The 14,499-nt window shown below is 40.7% G+C and overlaps 1 protein-coding gene across 1 annotated transcript in view; it reads right to left on the bottom strand.

Moving 5' to 3' along the window:
- Window positions 1–10,016: 10,016 nt before the first annotated feature.
- Window positions 10,017–14,499, bottom strand: part of LOC105488996 (uronyl 2-sulfotransferase) — a 316,456-nt gene continuing 311,973 nt past the window's right edge. Inside the window, exon 8 of the mRNA XM_011753546.3 lies at window positions 10,017–12,553. Coding sequence (XP_011751848.2) covers window positions 12,270–12,553 — 284 coding nt within the window. The 3' untranslated portion in view covers window positions 10,017–12,269. The remainder of the gene's footprint in view (window positions 12,554–14,499) is intronic.

Genomic DNA, 14,499 nt, shown 5'->3' with positions numbered 1-14,499 from the left:
GGGTGGGAGAGAGAGGGAGAAACACCAGATAGCATTTCAGTCCCTGGTTCCAGTTGCCCTTGAGCCTGATTGCACCCTTGTCTTGTTTGCATTTTCCTTTTTCAGTTCTTTTTCTGATTTTATAGATACCCTTCGACTCTTCCAATAGATTTTCTTTTTGTCTGAACTTGTTAGAGTTGGATTATTTCTGGCACCCGAAACCAACAAGCACATACAATTAACAAAAGTATAATTAGTCATATAATATAACTTGGATTATATTTATAACCCCAATTGTGGAGTACAGAAAATCACCAATATTACTTGACACAAAAAGTGATTGGCTTTGTGTGTCTGGCCCTGTGCAGGACAGAGGGAGGAGGGGAAAAAAGACAAATTGAAATTTTTGGTGCAGATCTTGAAATCATCTTGTTTGTTAAGGAGGCAAAACTTGTCTTCTTGGCTCTATGCAGAAACAGACAATAGGGGATTGTTTCAACCCTAGGTTATGACCATTTAAATTACAAGTCTATTCTCTCATTTATGAATGTGATGCTTCAGATAACAAATTTACATGAGTATAAAAGAGAACTATATTTTCTAACTTAATGAGCTAGAAAGGAATCTCTGCATTAACTTGGCAACTTGAAGATACCTGAGCTCTGCTAAAGAGAAAATGTCAGCAAATCTGTAGAGATTCTCTACAAGAATAATTACTCTTACATGGGTTTGTGCTTTTCACAGCCAATTCTATTTCAACAAATGTTTATAGTGAGATTAGCAAGAGATACTGGGACAATATTCTAGAAATATTTGACCTAGTGGAATTTCATAATGACCTTCTTAATTAAAGTATAACCCACCTAAGTGAAAAGCTCCAACTTCAAATCTGGTCCTACCTGTATCCACAATGAAAGCGTGGAAAATTATATCTGCCTTTGGCAAATGTATGTTTCTACTGGGCTTAGAAATGGCCTGCCCAGGACAGTGTGCTAAGCTGGTGATGATGAAATCATTTCCAACTTTGGAGGCTGGTTATGGTGGCACGATCAGAAGGAAAGAGTTTTGAGGTTTACATCTAGAGTGACTATAAGATAATGAGATTAAATTTTTTTTTTAGTCTCATTTAGACTAAATTTAGACTAATTTTTTTTCTTTAAGCAACATACTATAACCTACATATTCTAATTCAAGTAAAAGCTATGTTCATATTTCTTGAAGGTTGAGAGATATTGTTATCACAGCATTTCAGACTAAGACTTTGAGTACTTTGATCTTACATGACTAATATCTTTAGATGATTCTGGATTTTGGATTTGATGCTATAGCTACGAAATAAGTATTTGGGGTAGGGCTTTCAAAATAGTTAGAATCTCAGTGTTTATTGTAGGTTTTTATCTGAATTAACAAATTACTTTTCAGAAATGTACCGATTTTACTCCCATCAGCAGAGCGAGAGTGAGTACTTCACTATCCTGTCTCCTCATCTCAGGCATTCACATACCTAAATATGTTTGCCCCAAAGCATCTGCAGTGATGCCACATTGCTTCTGTTCAAACTTCTTTGATTATTAATGAGGATGAACACTTTTCTTGTTTCTTACTTTTGAAATAGCTAAGGTCTGAGAACGAATATATCCTTTGCACATTTTATTCTTTTCATTGATTTATGTAAGTTCCTTAAGATTGGCAGTTTCAATCTTTAATCTGCCATGTCTGCTACAAATGTTTCGTCTCATTTGTTTACTTTTTAACTGGGTTCTTTTTTATTTGAAACTCAGAGACTCTAGTATTTTTTTCTTTGTGATTTCTTTCATTTTGCCTATGTTTAAAGTCCATCTCCACCTCCAAATCAAATTCATTTGATTTACTTTGACAGCATAAATAAATCCTGTCAATTCACCGGAGCACAAAGATATATTTGAAGTAATAAACTCATTTTAATTTTGAATTGTATTTTTCAATTATGCTATTTTAAAAAGAAGGAAAGGAGAAGCCAAGAAAAGAGGGCAGATAGAAAAGGCAAATATCAAAAGACTATACTTTCAGGGATCATTTCTATAGAAAAGGCAAACATCGGTACTCCCAGGATCTAAGAGTGTTTGGGGGATCCAAGGCTCTATGTAGAGGCAGAAGCCACCAGTGACTTACCTCTGCCCTGGCAGTTACTTTTGGGTTTCAGGTTAGTGTTCTGACCAGTCTGGAGAATAGCTAGAGGCCTGGTTTACTGACAACAGCCCCAGTGCAAGTTACCACTGAAACAGGAACCTCTCCTATCTCACCTGACCATCACAGGGGTTAAGTACCTGGAAATTCAGAGATGAAATGAAGAGGAGTCTCTGGGGGAAGGGAGGTAAGTGGCAGAGAGACTGGGAAGCCTGGATTCCTGACTCTTCTTTTCCTTCTGCCCCACTCCTCCCCATCCCCACTCAATATCCTGTACCCAAGAGTTGGATACTGATTTACAAGGAGTAGGAAAAAGGGATATTTTTTATTTCTACTCAACCAAGTTTATGTCTAAATCTAGCCATATTGCCGTTTTTCTCTTTACATCCTTGAAATTCAGATTTGTGCAAAAAGGGGTAGGTAGAATGTAGTAAAGATTAAACCAGGTAAAACATAGGTTTTAGTTTGGTAGAGTCTTTTCATTTCAGGTTTGTTTCTGGAATTAGAGCCTTAAAAATTGCCCCAAATGAACAGTAATTGTCTCTATTATGTTTAATTAAACTCTCAGACCAAGAGTCCAAATGCTGCTCACCAGGGATTCCTGACGTTATTATGTGATAAACATATTCAATGAATGATGAAAATGATTTTCTATACATTGGCTATGGCAGCATAATGTAGACAAAAGAGTGCTAGATAGCAGTCAGAAGGTTCTAGAATCAACTATACCCACTATGTGACCTCTTGAAAATCAATTTGCCTCTTTGAGCCTTAGTTTCCTAATCCATATAACCATCTACACAGAGAATAGAGATCTGCAAAGAAGTAGGGAGGGCCGAGGTAGATACACAGGGTGCTAATTAATTTAGAAGAAGGAAAATGATTTCTTCGTGTCACTTTTGTGTTCTGAAATACCCAAGGCTTCCTCACTACCCTTAGAGTAAATCAAAATTTCTTCCAAAATTTTTAGCAATCTGGTTCAATCTTATCTTGCCTCCTACAAGCAATAAAAAAAAGCAAGGGCATGTTACATTTGAGTGTGCATCCTGCTCTTGCTCCTTACTGTGCTGTCACGGGCTCGTTATTTAACTTCTTGGAGCCTTTGTTTCCTATTATACAAATAGGGATGACAATGCCTCTTTCTTGCAAATCTGCTGCAAGGGCAGAGTGATATTTCTGCTTATGATCTGCCTTGCTATTATCTGCAAATTCCGCTGTTCTAGCTGAAATCCCACATGAGGTCTTCTCCTTACTGAAGTCTTTACTGACCTCCCATGTAGCCCCTATGTGTGCCAGTAATTTTTGTAGATAAAAATAATTTAAACTGAGAGTTACCTGAATCCTTTTCTAGTGTGGCCTGCCTTGATAACAGGGCAATACTGCTTTCTTGACATCTTCCTATACCCTTGTTTTTTTTTGCATTATACACACTTTCTACTTATCTTTATTGTGGCAATTATGGTATTGCCTGAAGGTTATCCGGGACAGTCATCGCATGGGTCACCTCTGGATTATTGAACCAGAATTGTCATCATGTTTTAGTTACACAACAAACTCAGAAAAGATGATCTGATAAAGACTGATTTTGAAAATACAACAGTACTCTAAAAATAATAGCAACAAAACTTAAAACAGGCCAGAAGACCTGGGAAAGATAATAACTTATTGATCAACAGTGTGTATGTACACTGGTAAATGTAGTAGGTAAATACACCAACCATGAGTTTCTTCTGGGCCATACTGCTCTAAAGCAATGAAGGAAAATGAGCAAGTGAGGGAGAGAAATGAGGTTTGGAAAGACCTTGAGATTTCTTGAGTAAATTGTTATGGATACGGCGCCCCCTAGTGCACTGAACAACACAGGTGCCCCAGTGTGCAGGCTGAGCGCTCTGGAGCTGAGCAATCTCATCATCCCGGTTACCAACCTTACTTGAAACACCTGCGATTTCTGTTTCGCCACAGCTTTCCTTTCCATTGCACAAGCAACTGTAGGCCAAGGAAGAAAGGGGGACAGATGTCCTTTATTTGGTTGGATTTAAGCACTGATCCTCATGGGAGTTATGAATTAATTCGAGGTACCCAAATAACATGAAAAAGTATAAAAAATTTTACCGTGAACAGAGTTTCTACTTTTTCCTGAGATAGAGGAATGTAATTAGGAGAATAAGCAAAGCTGAAAGATGATTCCTTGTTATTTTCTAAAAATGTCATTTGTCCCCATCTTCTTTTTATCAACATGTTCATCATCTGATGCAAATATATTTTCTTCAAGCAGGAGGCATGGACCAAAATTGAACCACAGTAAAAGGAAAGCAACTCATCCAACGAGGAAAAATGTAATGTATAAATTTGCATTAAAGCATTGTTTCTCAAAGTGTAGTCTCCAGAACACTAGTTCCACAGGATATTAGTGGGTCTTAAGCAAATAAGGGTTTCATGGCAAATAGTTTTGGGAAATTTGAAATTAACAAAGATTAATTTTTAAAAATGCTTTAGTATGCATGAGTCCTTAATACCATACTGTGTAACACCACACTATGAACTGCAGCACTCCCAAAATTATTTAACACAGTGATTTTATTTTCATGCCTATCTCACACACTTGGTTCATGAATTATCCTTTGGGATTATGCATTGGCCTAGAATTTCACCAGCTTCAGATCAAAGACAGACAACACGTAGGAAAGTGTGCCGAAAGGAGAAAAAGAAAATAGTAAATTTGATATGTGCAAAACTTAAGGTGACTATAAGGAAGTTTGTGGTCAGTGTCTTAACTCTCTTCTGCATTTGAAAGATTAGTAATACAACACATTAAAGTTTCAAAATGGCAGTCCTATGGGGGTAAGATTCAACCATGCTGGAAACATCACCAGCCCACAAAATCATTGCCAGATTTCTCCCACATCACGGCAGTAACGCTACTTCTGAGAATGAGAAACGACCCTCCAAGAAGTTTAGTACTCCTGTCCTGCCAGGTTTCCAATTTTTACTAACGCTTTTCTTTGTGCACAACCTGTATTAATTCACATGGATGTTTTAGGCTCATTATTACTATTAGTCACGGGATCACAGATACACATGGTACTTTAAAGAAGTTAGAGGAAGCCTGTATTTAGTACAAGTTGTGAATTAAAGATGAATCTTGTAACTCGCAGCTAGACAAACTCGTCCCAAAGAATGCTTGAGAAAAGTGGAATTCCACAGAGTGGTTTGTTTTGGATAATGGCACAGTAAACAGAACGGCGGAAACCAGGTCAGGAGGAATGGACGGATGTTTCTTCAAGACAGGTCCTTGCTGCATTTGCTCTATCTCATGCACAGGAGGATGTGCCTACTCCTGGCAGCTCAATTCACATTTCAGAAATGCTGCTATCCATGGACTTAGAGCATGTTGGGCAAGGCCACTTGCAGACATGAAGGAGCGGGGGCTTCAGGCAACCTGGAATGATTATATGGAATTCTATGCCCTCTTGCTCGGGATACAGTGTTTGTGGTGAGAACAAACCTTTCATCAGCTTAGGAAGGGTTGTGGCTCTCAGTCTTTTAGCATTTAGGGGCCAAGGGTGGGAAATAGTTCATCCCAGAAGCAGTTCTTGGTTTTCAGTAGATGTTCTATTTTCTTTCTAATGTTTTCCAGCTGAGTCAATTTCAGACAGATGGAGGTCAAATGATTTACTCTGACGCCCAGTGAAACAGAGCAGCTGGGACTTGAACTTGGGGACTTGACTGGTGGGCAGCCCCCAGCCTAGTCAGTCAACTGCTCTCCTCCTAGGTTTTTACCGCCTCTCTGGTTGCACCCTGAAGGCAGCCTGCTGTGTCTGGCAGGGCCCATCTCCTGGGCCGTGTCTGCTCATGACTGGAATAAGAGGCCTGTGACAGGTCAAGTCTGAATGTTCTGGCAGAGCGGCGCAGGGCAGACTGCTCCACGCTGCTCAAAGCACACAGCGTCTGGTGAAAGCCAGATTGAAGATAGCTAAATGCGCATGCCAAGATTCCAAAAGGAAAAACTTAGCTCACAATTTTCCTTTGCATGATTTTTCATCCTCTCCTTTTTCTTTTTGTAAAAAGGGAATCCCTGTGTTTACAAGTTGAAATCCAAAATGCACAAGTGGTCAGTTCACAATTCTGTGGCCCATGAACATCTGTGGGCCTGGGTGTTCCTCGGGAATCTGCAGTGCTCAGAGCAGTGAGCCAAGCCTGCCCTGGCAGACGGGAACTCTCCAGTGAGTCAAAGAGTCCTGCGAGTGCCCGGGGTCTGCTTCTCCTCTGGTTCTGCTTTCCTGGGACATGTCTGTACTTGACTTCCACTAGTTTTATGAACTGCATTTTGACTGTATTTTTGGAGGTGGGTCCATCTGAAACTCATTACAGGAAGTAGAACAAGAATCTTCATTTTGCCTTTAAGAGAAATAAAACTCTGTAATCTGAGATGGGCAAACATGCTCCAAGTCTGTTTACCAAGGAACAAGAACCTCTCTGTGTCCTTTGAGCAGACAGAAAAATCAAGAATAAAATATTATTTGGGATTTGTCTCTGAGGACTTAAGTGACTGAAAACCAATAGGGCCTCCCCTCCCTCTGTGGAAAGGTGAGTTCCATAGTCCCGGCTCCCAGGAGAGCCCCATGGGGAGGCTGCTCCAGTGTGGCAGGTGGCAGTGGGTGCGGCTGAAAGTGCCTCATGGCTTTCAATCTGGATCCCAGGTCGGTGGATGGGCTTTGGCTGTATCACCTTTTTAAAGTTTTAATTTGGTAGCCGCTCAAAAGTTAAGGGAACCCGCAATGGGCAAAGTTAGCATGTGACAAGGTCTCCTCTTTGGACCTTGGTTTTCCTTGTCTGTAAAATGAGGGAATGGACCAGATCACTGCTCCAGAGCCCCAGTGCAACTATAGGAGTCTGTACTTTGAGGCCTGCTTCTCTCCTGTTGGAATTCAGTTCCTCCACCCTAACTTTTCTGCTGTCGTCTGGGTGTTACGGGCTGGATTGCGTGTCCCCCACACATTCATATAGTAAAGTCTTAACCAAGTATCTCAGAATGTGACCATTTTTGGAAATAGGATCTGTATTCATCTGTTTTTACACTGCTAATAAAGACATACCCAAGACTGGGTAATTAATAAAGGAAAGAAGTTTAATTGACTCACTGTTCAGCATGGTTGGAGAGGCCTCAGGAAACTGACAATCATGGCAGAAGGGGAAGCAAACACGTCCTTCTTCACATGGTGGCAGCAGCAGGAGAAGTGCTGAGCAAAAGGGGGAAGCCCCTTATAAAACCATCAGATCTCATGAGAACTCACTATCACGAGAACAACAGCATGGGGGTAACCACCCCCATGATTCAATTACCCTTCACTGGGTCCCTTTCATGACATGTGGGGATTATGGGAACTACAAGTCAAGATGAGATTTGGGTGGGGACACAGCCAAATCGTAGTAGGGTCTTAAATGAAGTCATTAGGTTAAAATGAGGTCATTAGAGTGAGCCCTAATCCAATATGATTGCGGTCCTTAGAAGAAAAGATCAAGACACAGACAGGGATAGGGGGAGGACACAGGGAGAAGGTGCCTTCTGCAAGCGCAGGAGAGAGGCCTCAGGAGGAACCAACCCTGCCAGCACTTCGATCTCGGACTTCCAGCCTCCAGAACGATGGGACAATACATTTCTGTTGTTTAAGGCAACCAGTCCATAGCACTTTGTTATGGTAGGCCTAGAAGACTAACACTGCATGATATCACAATGAATGTGCTGGGCTGTGAAAGAAGTTCTGTGTGTTTTTCTTAACAGACTTGGATTTTTGGTTTTAGCTTAAAACAGACTTTTCTGTAGCAGGATATTTAAAACATTATGTTTATTTATTTTTTATAGGTTTCTTTATCATCTGATGTGAAATAAGCCATGTTAGTAAAATAACTCCTCTTTATCTTTACTTGAAGGGGATTTCACAATTTTGACCCAGAGGGCTATTTTAGCTATGGATTGTCATCCCGCCTTTTTTTTTTTGACAGAGTCTCGCTCTGTCCCCCAGACTGGAGTACAGTGGCATGATCTCAGCCCACTGCAGCCTCTGCCTCCTGGGTTCAAGCAATTCTCCTGCCTCAGCCTACTGAGTGGCTGAGACTACAGGCACGCGCCACCACATCTGGCTAATTTTTTGTATTTTTAGTAGCGACAGGTTTTCACTGTGTTAGCCAGGACAGTCTCGATCTCTGGACCTTGTGATCCACACGCCTTGGCCTCCCAAAGTGCCGGGATTACAGGCATGAGCCACCGCACCCGGCTGTCATCCTGCCTTTTAAGAAATACTGTCATTATCTATAGAGTTCATTTATGGCCAAATAGCTTATTGGATAAACCTGCAGGTGATGGCACATGTATAAAGAACTTCAGACCACACAAGCAACCCCAGATATGGCATGGTCCAGTTTTTGTTTAGTACTTTTGGTTCTAAAGTTCATTGAGTCTAACATCATTTGATTGAGTTACAGAAGGACAAACAAAATGATGGAGAAAGGTCACCACTTATCACCTGCTGTTTAAGATTCACATATTCTTACTTGAAATAAAGCATGCTATTACCAAAGTGGATTTCTCTTTCCTTTAGTATCAGCATTCTGATTCTTTTATAGAATAGTCACATATAATTGGAATACACAGTCACATCAGAGACACAGGAAGCACAGAGTTTGTTTCTCTTTGTAAGCTCCATTTGACCACAGCAGTGAAGTTTCCGAAGAAGGGTGTTTGGATCAAGACTGTTCACTTGAGAGGTTAGAGTGGTCCAGGTTTTGAGGCGTTACATGTCTGAGAAACAGATCATCATAGACACTGAGAATTGGGGCACATCCTTCCTTTCCTACCTGACTGTAGACATGCCCCGTAGATGCTGGATGACAGAGACGGACAATTCAGATGTAGCACCCCGACACAAAACCAACCGTGGAAATACCAATAAAATCAGCTGTTTAGTTTTTAAAATACGCAGCAACATGAGTAAATGACTGGTTCATTTTATCAGCCCCCTTTTTTTGCTGTCATATAATTACAAGAATGGAAGTTGATATACTTTTTAAAATACAGCTTTTCAAAATCCCGTCTTGAGGAAAAAAGCTTGGCCAATTAAGAAGGCTGAGGGGAGGAACTGCAGGCACTTTTATTTCCAGCTGTCAACAGGATGGAAAAAATATGTCAACTTATTTATATTTATTTATTTATATGCATGATGAATAAGTTAAGGAACGCTTCATCTCAAACACAGATTGCTTTTATTTTAGCTAAGTTAATGTTTCAGTTCCATATATATTTTTGAATTTCCATCAATGTCAAACACCATTTTTTTCTTCTTAAAAAAAAAAAAGATTTACAAGCACTTTTATGGCACTCAAGAAAGTAGGCTGAAGGTTCATAATAATAATTTTCCTTTTAAAAAACATCCATCAGACCAAAATAAAATCATTTTAATTAACTCCTTCCTGAGTAACTAAAACCTTGGAATGTGCTGAAAGGTTATAATAAATAAGACAGTCAAAGATCAACTAGCTTAAAAGGTATTTTTTTAAATTAAACTATGTAAAATGTACAATACGTTTCATGAAGTACAAACTGTTGGGCCCAGGGCCAAAAAAAATGTTGTCACGTTTGCCAAATAAACTGATGAAGTACCTTGACTTTTAGGACCTAGAGGGTGTTGGTTGGGACAAAATAACATTAAGACCCTGTAAGTAAATCCATCACCATTTTTTGTTGTGAAGTTATAATGATCACTGCTGAAAATAAATGCCTTTGAACACACAGGTAACAGTACCCAGGTAAACTTGCAGTAAGAGGATGAATGTTTTTGAACGACCAATTGTCTCAATGTTCTGACAAGAGCAGAGAAAACACAGCCAACTCAAATTTATTTTCAGATTGCTAGATTGCACAGTGTGTAAACTAATCATCATTCTTTATATGGAATTTCATAGAAATGACTCACAGAGTACCAGGCAGCAGTTCTTGTACTGGTTTTGAATATGATAGCTGTTCCCCAGGTTGCTTTTGAAAGTATGCCTAATGGTAGGGCCCTGGTCTCTCTGAACAGGACAAAGGATATTTCCTCCTCTAAGAACATTTCCCTTAATTGCTTCTCTGCCCCCATCCTCTGAGGCAGAAAGAAGGCCCATGAGCGGCCAAGTGCTGGACTCCGTGCCTCTGTGGTCCCTGCCCTCCCTGGACTCCTGTGGGCTGGAGCCTTCTTAACACACATCTCATGATAAAGTAGCTTTAGTGCTCACTCGGCACGTTCCAAATGACTTGCTTTACATCTTGGCTACCGTCCAATTTTAGTGAAGGAAGAAAAAATTCTAGAGAGACTTGGTGGTTTATGAAAAGTAGAAAATGTGTAGCTTGTGTAAAGTCAGAGTCTTATTTACTATTAACTACTCCCAACTCACACATGTGCTAGGGCTGGCTCTAGGGGACAAATATGAAATAGACAAAATTTGTTGCAAGTATCCTTCCTTCTGCCACCACTGAACCTCGGCTTCTCAGCTAGCTGTTTATCGTCTCCCCAGGAGAATGTGCATTTTCAGGATTTCTTTAAGGTGAAAATATTTCAGAACTCAAAGGAACAGATTTCTAATGACTGAACCAAGGCATCGTTGATAGGTGGCAGGGGAGGGGCAGTGGGAGGGGGCAAGAAGACATACCTTAGGACAGTGAGACTGCCCAACATCTAGTTACATTACATTGGAGGCAGCCACTTACTTACAAAGCTGGCCAAGCAGTCTCTGCCCCAAAAGCTCTTGCTGCTTCTATTTTGATGTCTCAGGTAAGAGTTGAGGTGTGCTCAGGAGCACACAGGTCCCATAAGAAAGGGGACTCTACCTGCACAGAACTCAGGTAGTTCTCGGGTAGCTCTGTCACCTGCACAGAACTCAGGACCCCTTTTTACTGAAAACAGGTACCTCTTAGGGGACTAGAAGTTACAATAGTACATAGTACCGGGTCCTATAGGACCCAACTTGGCCAGGGGTGTGTTTGATAGATTACACACCATCTGTGGTCAGGCTCGGAACTTCTGCTGTGGGAGTCAAATGCCTGAGCTAAATTGGTTCCTGGAACTTCCATTTAAAGCAATGTTGGGAGAAGATGTTTCATATTGGGTGCAAAGGATACAGCCATGCCCTTTCCCTGATGCCACATGACCTTCAGATTTATCTGTCTTGTTTACATTCTTCCTTAGACAGCAAACAAATTATTTTCCCTGCTAGACTACTTTGATATCTGTCAGCATGGTGCTTCGAAATGGAATGTTTCAATGGAGCTGGTCATGCATTTTGACCTTGAAAGGTACTCCAGGCTGGGGATTGGTTGGGGACGTGGCACAAGCTGACTTGCTCTTCCAGAGATAACGACACTGCTCTTGGTGAAAGTGCCCCCTGAGAAGGACCAGAGGCAGAACTCTACCCATGCGGGTAGAAACCACTTACCCAGGGAGATCCTCCTCCTTTAAAAAAAAAAAATTTAATTGAGACAGAGTCTCACTCTGTCATCCAGGCTGGAGTGCAGTGGTGTGATCACAGCTCACTGCCACCTCAAACTCCTGGGCTCAAGTGATCCTCCCACCTTGGCTTCATATTACAGGCTTGAGCCATGGCACCTGGCTCTATCCTCCCTTTTGATGTCCTAATCCGTCTTACCTTCTCTTAGATCCTTCCAGAGGAGATTCCCTGGTCTCTGAAGTGGTTTGTATTTCTACTGAAATATACAAGTCTGGATGTCTCCTACCATTGAGGTAATATTTTTATAAGTCATTTTACAAATGATAAATTATTAGGCTAGGGGCTATATTTCTCCCCCTTTTCCCATCATATGGGGTAAGGGGAAAGCTGTTTTATGACAAGATGCCTTGGGATGGAGCCATCTAGTGTACCTGGGAAAGACCCAAAGAGCCAAGAGAAAACACAGAATAAAATTAAACAAATAAAACCCGCAAAACCGGGCATCTCCCAATGACCCCAACATGTGGGAATGTTTTGTTCTTTTTAATGCACCCAAGCATTAATTTAGTCCCTTAAGGATTTTACTTCCCCAAAACAAAGAACTTTATGGAAAAGGGAGATAAAGCCATGGAGGCAACACAGTCACATCACCTCTTATAAATATCTTCTAGCCACTTTTCATCATCCTGTTCTTCATCGTCGATTGGCTCCTCGGTTTCCAGTGGAGTTGGGATAAAGAAGTGTGGCCTCAGGGGGGGCTTGCTGACGTGAGACTTAAGTCCAAACTTGCGCTTCAGCAGGTGGAACTGCTCTTTGACGTAGTGGTAAAACTCGTACTCGTATCTCATCCGCTGGTAGAGGATCTGCACGGCCTCGGGAGAGGGGACAGTCTTCTTCACCGTCACAGTCATGTTTCCAAGCTTCCTGTGCTCTGGAAGAGAACCGGGGTTGCACATGAACCATCGTTTGCAATGCTTTAGCTTAGGAGGGATCCCCGCGAGGGCCCACATTACCTGTACAACTCTGGTAGCACCTAACGAAGCAACAGCATATCCAAGTATTAGAAGGGAAGAAGGGTTCCTGACAATATTTGGAAAGACTCACCAACTCTAAGCATTAATGTCAACGTGAGTTGACGAAGCACAAGCTATCTAATTTCCTTTCATCGGATGTGAACCATGCAATTGGACCAAATTCAATTGTTAACTCTGAGTTCTACATTCTTTTGAACAGCAGAATCTACCCATTTTCCCTCTTTTATTTCTTGTTACACCAGAAAAGGGTTTTACCCTCAGAAGGAGGCATGGAAGAGCTGTCTAACTACTTTCTAATAATCTTGTTTTTGTAAGTTTTCAAATACTGACATAAAGTTTAATTTGATACAAAATCCATTTCCATTTTACTATTTCAACAATGCATTTGTCCAGAAAAGGAAAGGAAGGGCTGCCAGATTTCTTAAGTATAATTTACACATTTTTAAAATTTATTTGTATTTTTTGTAGAGACAAGGTCTCACTAAAACTGTTGCCCAGGCTGGTCTCGGCATCAAGAGATCCTTCTGCCTTGGCATCCCAAAGTGCTGGGATTATAGGCATGAGCCACTGCACCCAGTCTAAATATAATTTTAACTGTTATACATTTTAAATTTTTTATTGTGGTAAAATATGTATAACTAAAATATGCTTAATTTTATGCTAATGCTTAATAACAAAATATGATATTTTATATTCATTGCTGAATAGCATGAAAATGTTATATATAGAGTGTACAATTTTAACTATTTTTAAGTATACACTTCAGTGGCATTATTTATATTTACGGTGTTGTGCAACCATCACCACTATCTTAAAAATCCTTTCATGAGTCTATACAAAAACTTGATATCCATTAAACAGTAACTCCCAATTCCTTTCCTTTCCTTACCCCACCCTACTTACCCCATCAATTAGATAGAACCTCTAATCCATGTTCTATCTTTATGAATTTGCTTATTCTCAGTGCTTCATATAGGTGGAATCATACAATATTTGTCCTTTTTTTGTCTAGCTTGTTTCACTAAGCATGTTTTCAAGGTTCATCCATGTTGTAGTGTGGATCAGAACTTCATTCCTTTTTTTTTGAGACAGAGTTTCGCTCTTGTTGCCCAGGCTGGAGTGCAATGGCGTGATCTCGGCTCACTGCAACCTCTGCCTCCCAGGTTCAAGTGATTCTCCTGCCTCAGCCTCCTGAGTAGCTGAGATTACAGCCATGCGCCACCACGCCAGGCTAATTTTGTATTTCTCGTAGAGATGGGGTTTCTCCATGTTGGTCAGGCTGGTCTTGAACTCCCGCCCTCAGGTGATCCGCCCACCTTGGCCTCCCAAAGTGCTGGGATTACAGGTGTGAGCCATCCGCACCCGGCCCAGAACTTCATTCCTATTAAGGTTGAGTAACATTCCATTGTATAGATAGAATGCAATTTGTTTATCCTTTCATCCATGGAGAGAGACTTGGGTTGTTTCCATCTTTTGTTTATTATAATGAACACTTGCATTCTAGTATCTGAGTCCCTGTTTCCACTTATTTTGGGTATATATATACCTAGGAGCAGAATTGCTGGGTCATGCAGTAATTCTAAGTTTAACATTTTGAAGGACTGCCAAACTATTTTCCACAGTGTTTGCACCATTTTACATTCCTACCAGCAATGTGTGAAGGTTCCAATTTCTCCAAATTCTCTCTTACAATTGTTATTTTCCTGCCTTTTTAAAATTGTGGCCATCCAAGTAAGTGAGGAGTGGTATCTCATTGTGGTTTTGATTTGCATTTCCCTAATGACTCCTGATAATGATGCTGATGCTAATGGTTTCCCTAATTTCTAGTGACCTTTTCATGTGC

This window comes from Macaca nemestrina, chromosome 5 (genome assembly GCF_043159975.1).
Source record: "Macaca nemestrina isolate mMacNem1 chromosome 5, mMacNem.hap1, whole genome shotgun sequence".
Classification (NCBI taxonomy): domain Eukaryota; kingdom Metazoa; phylum Chordata; class Mammalia; order Primates; family Cercopithecidae; genus Macaca; species Macaca nemestrina.
Note: the sequence above shows the minus strand (reverse complement) of the source record. Positions and strands in the feature narration are given on the sequence as shown.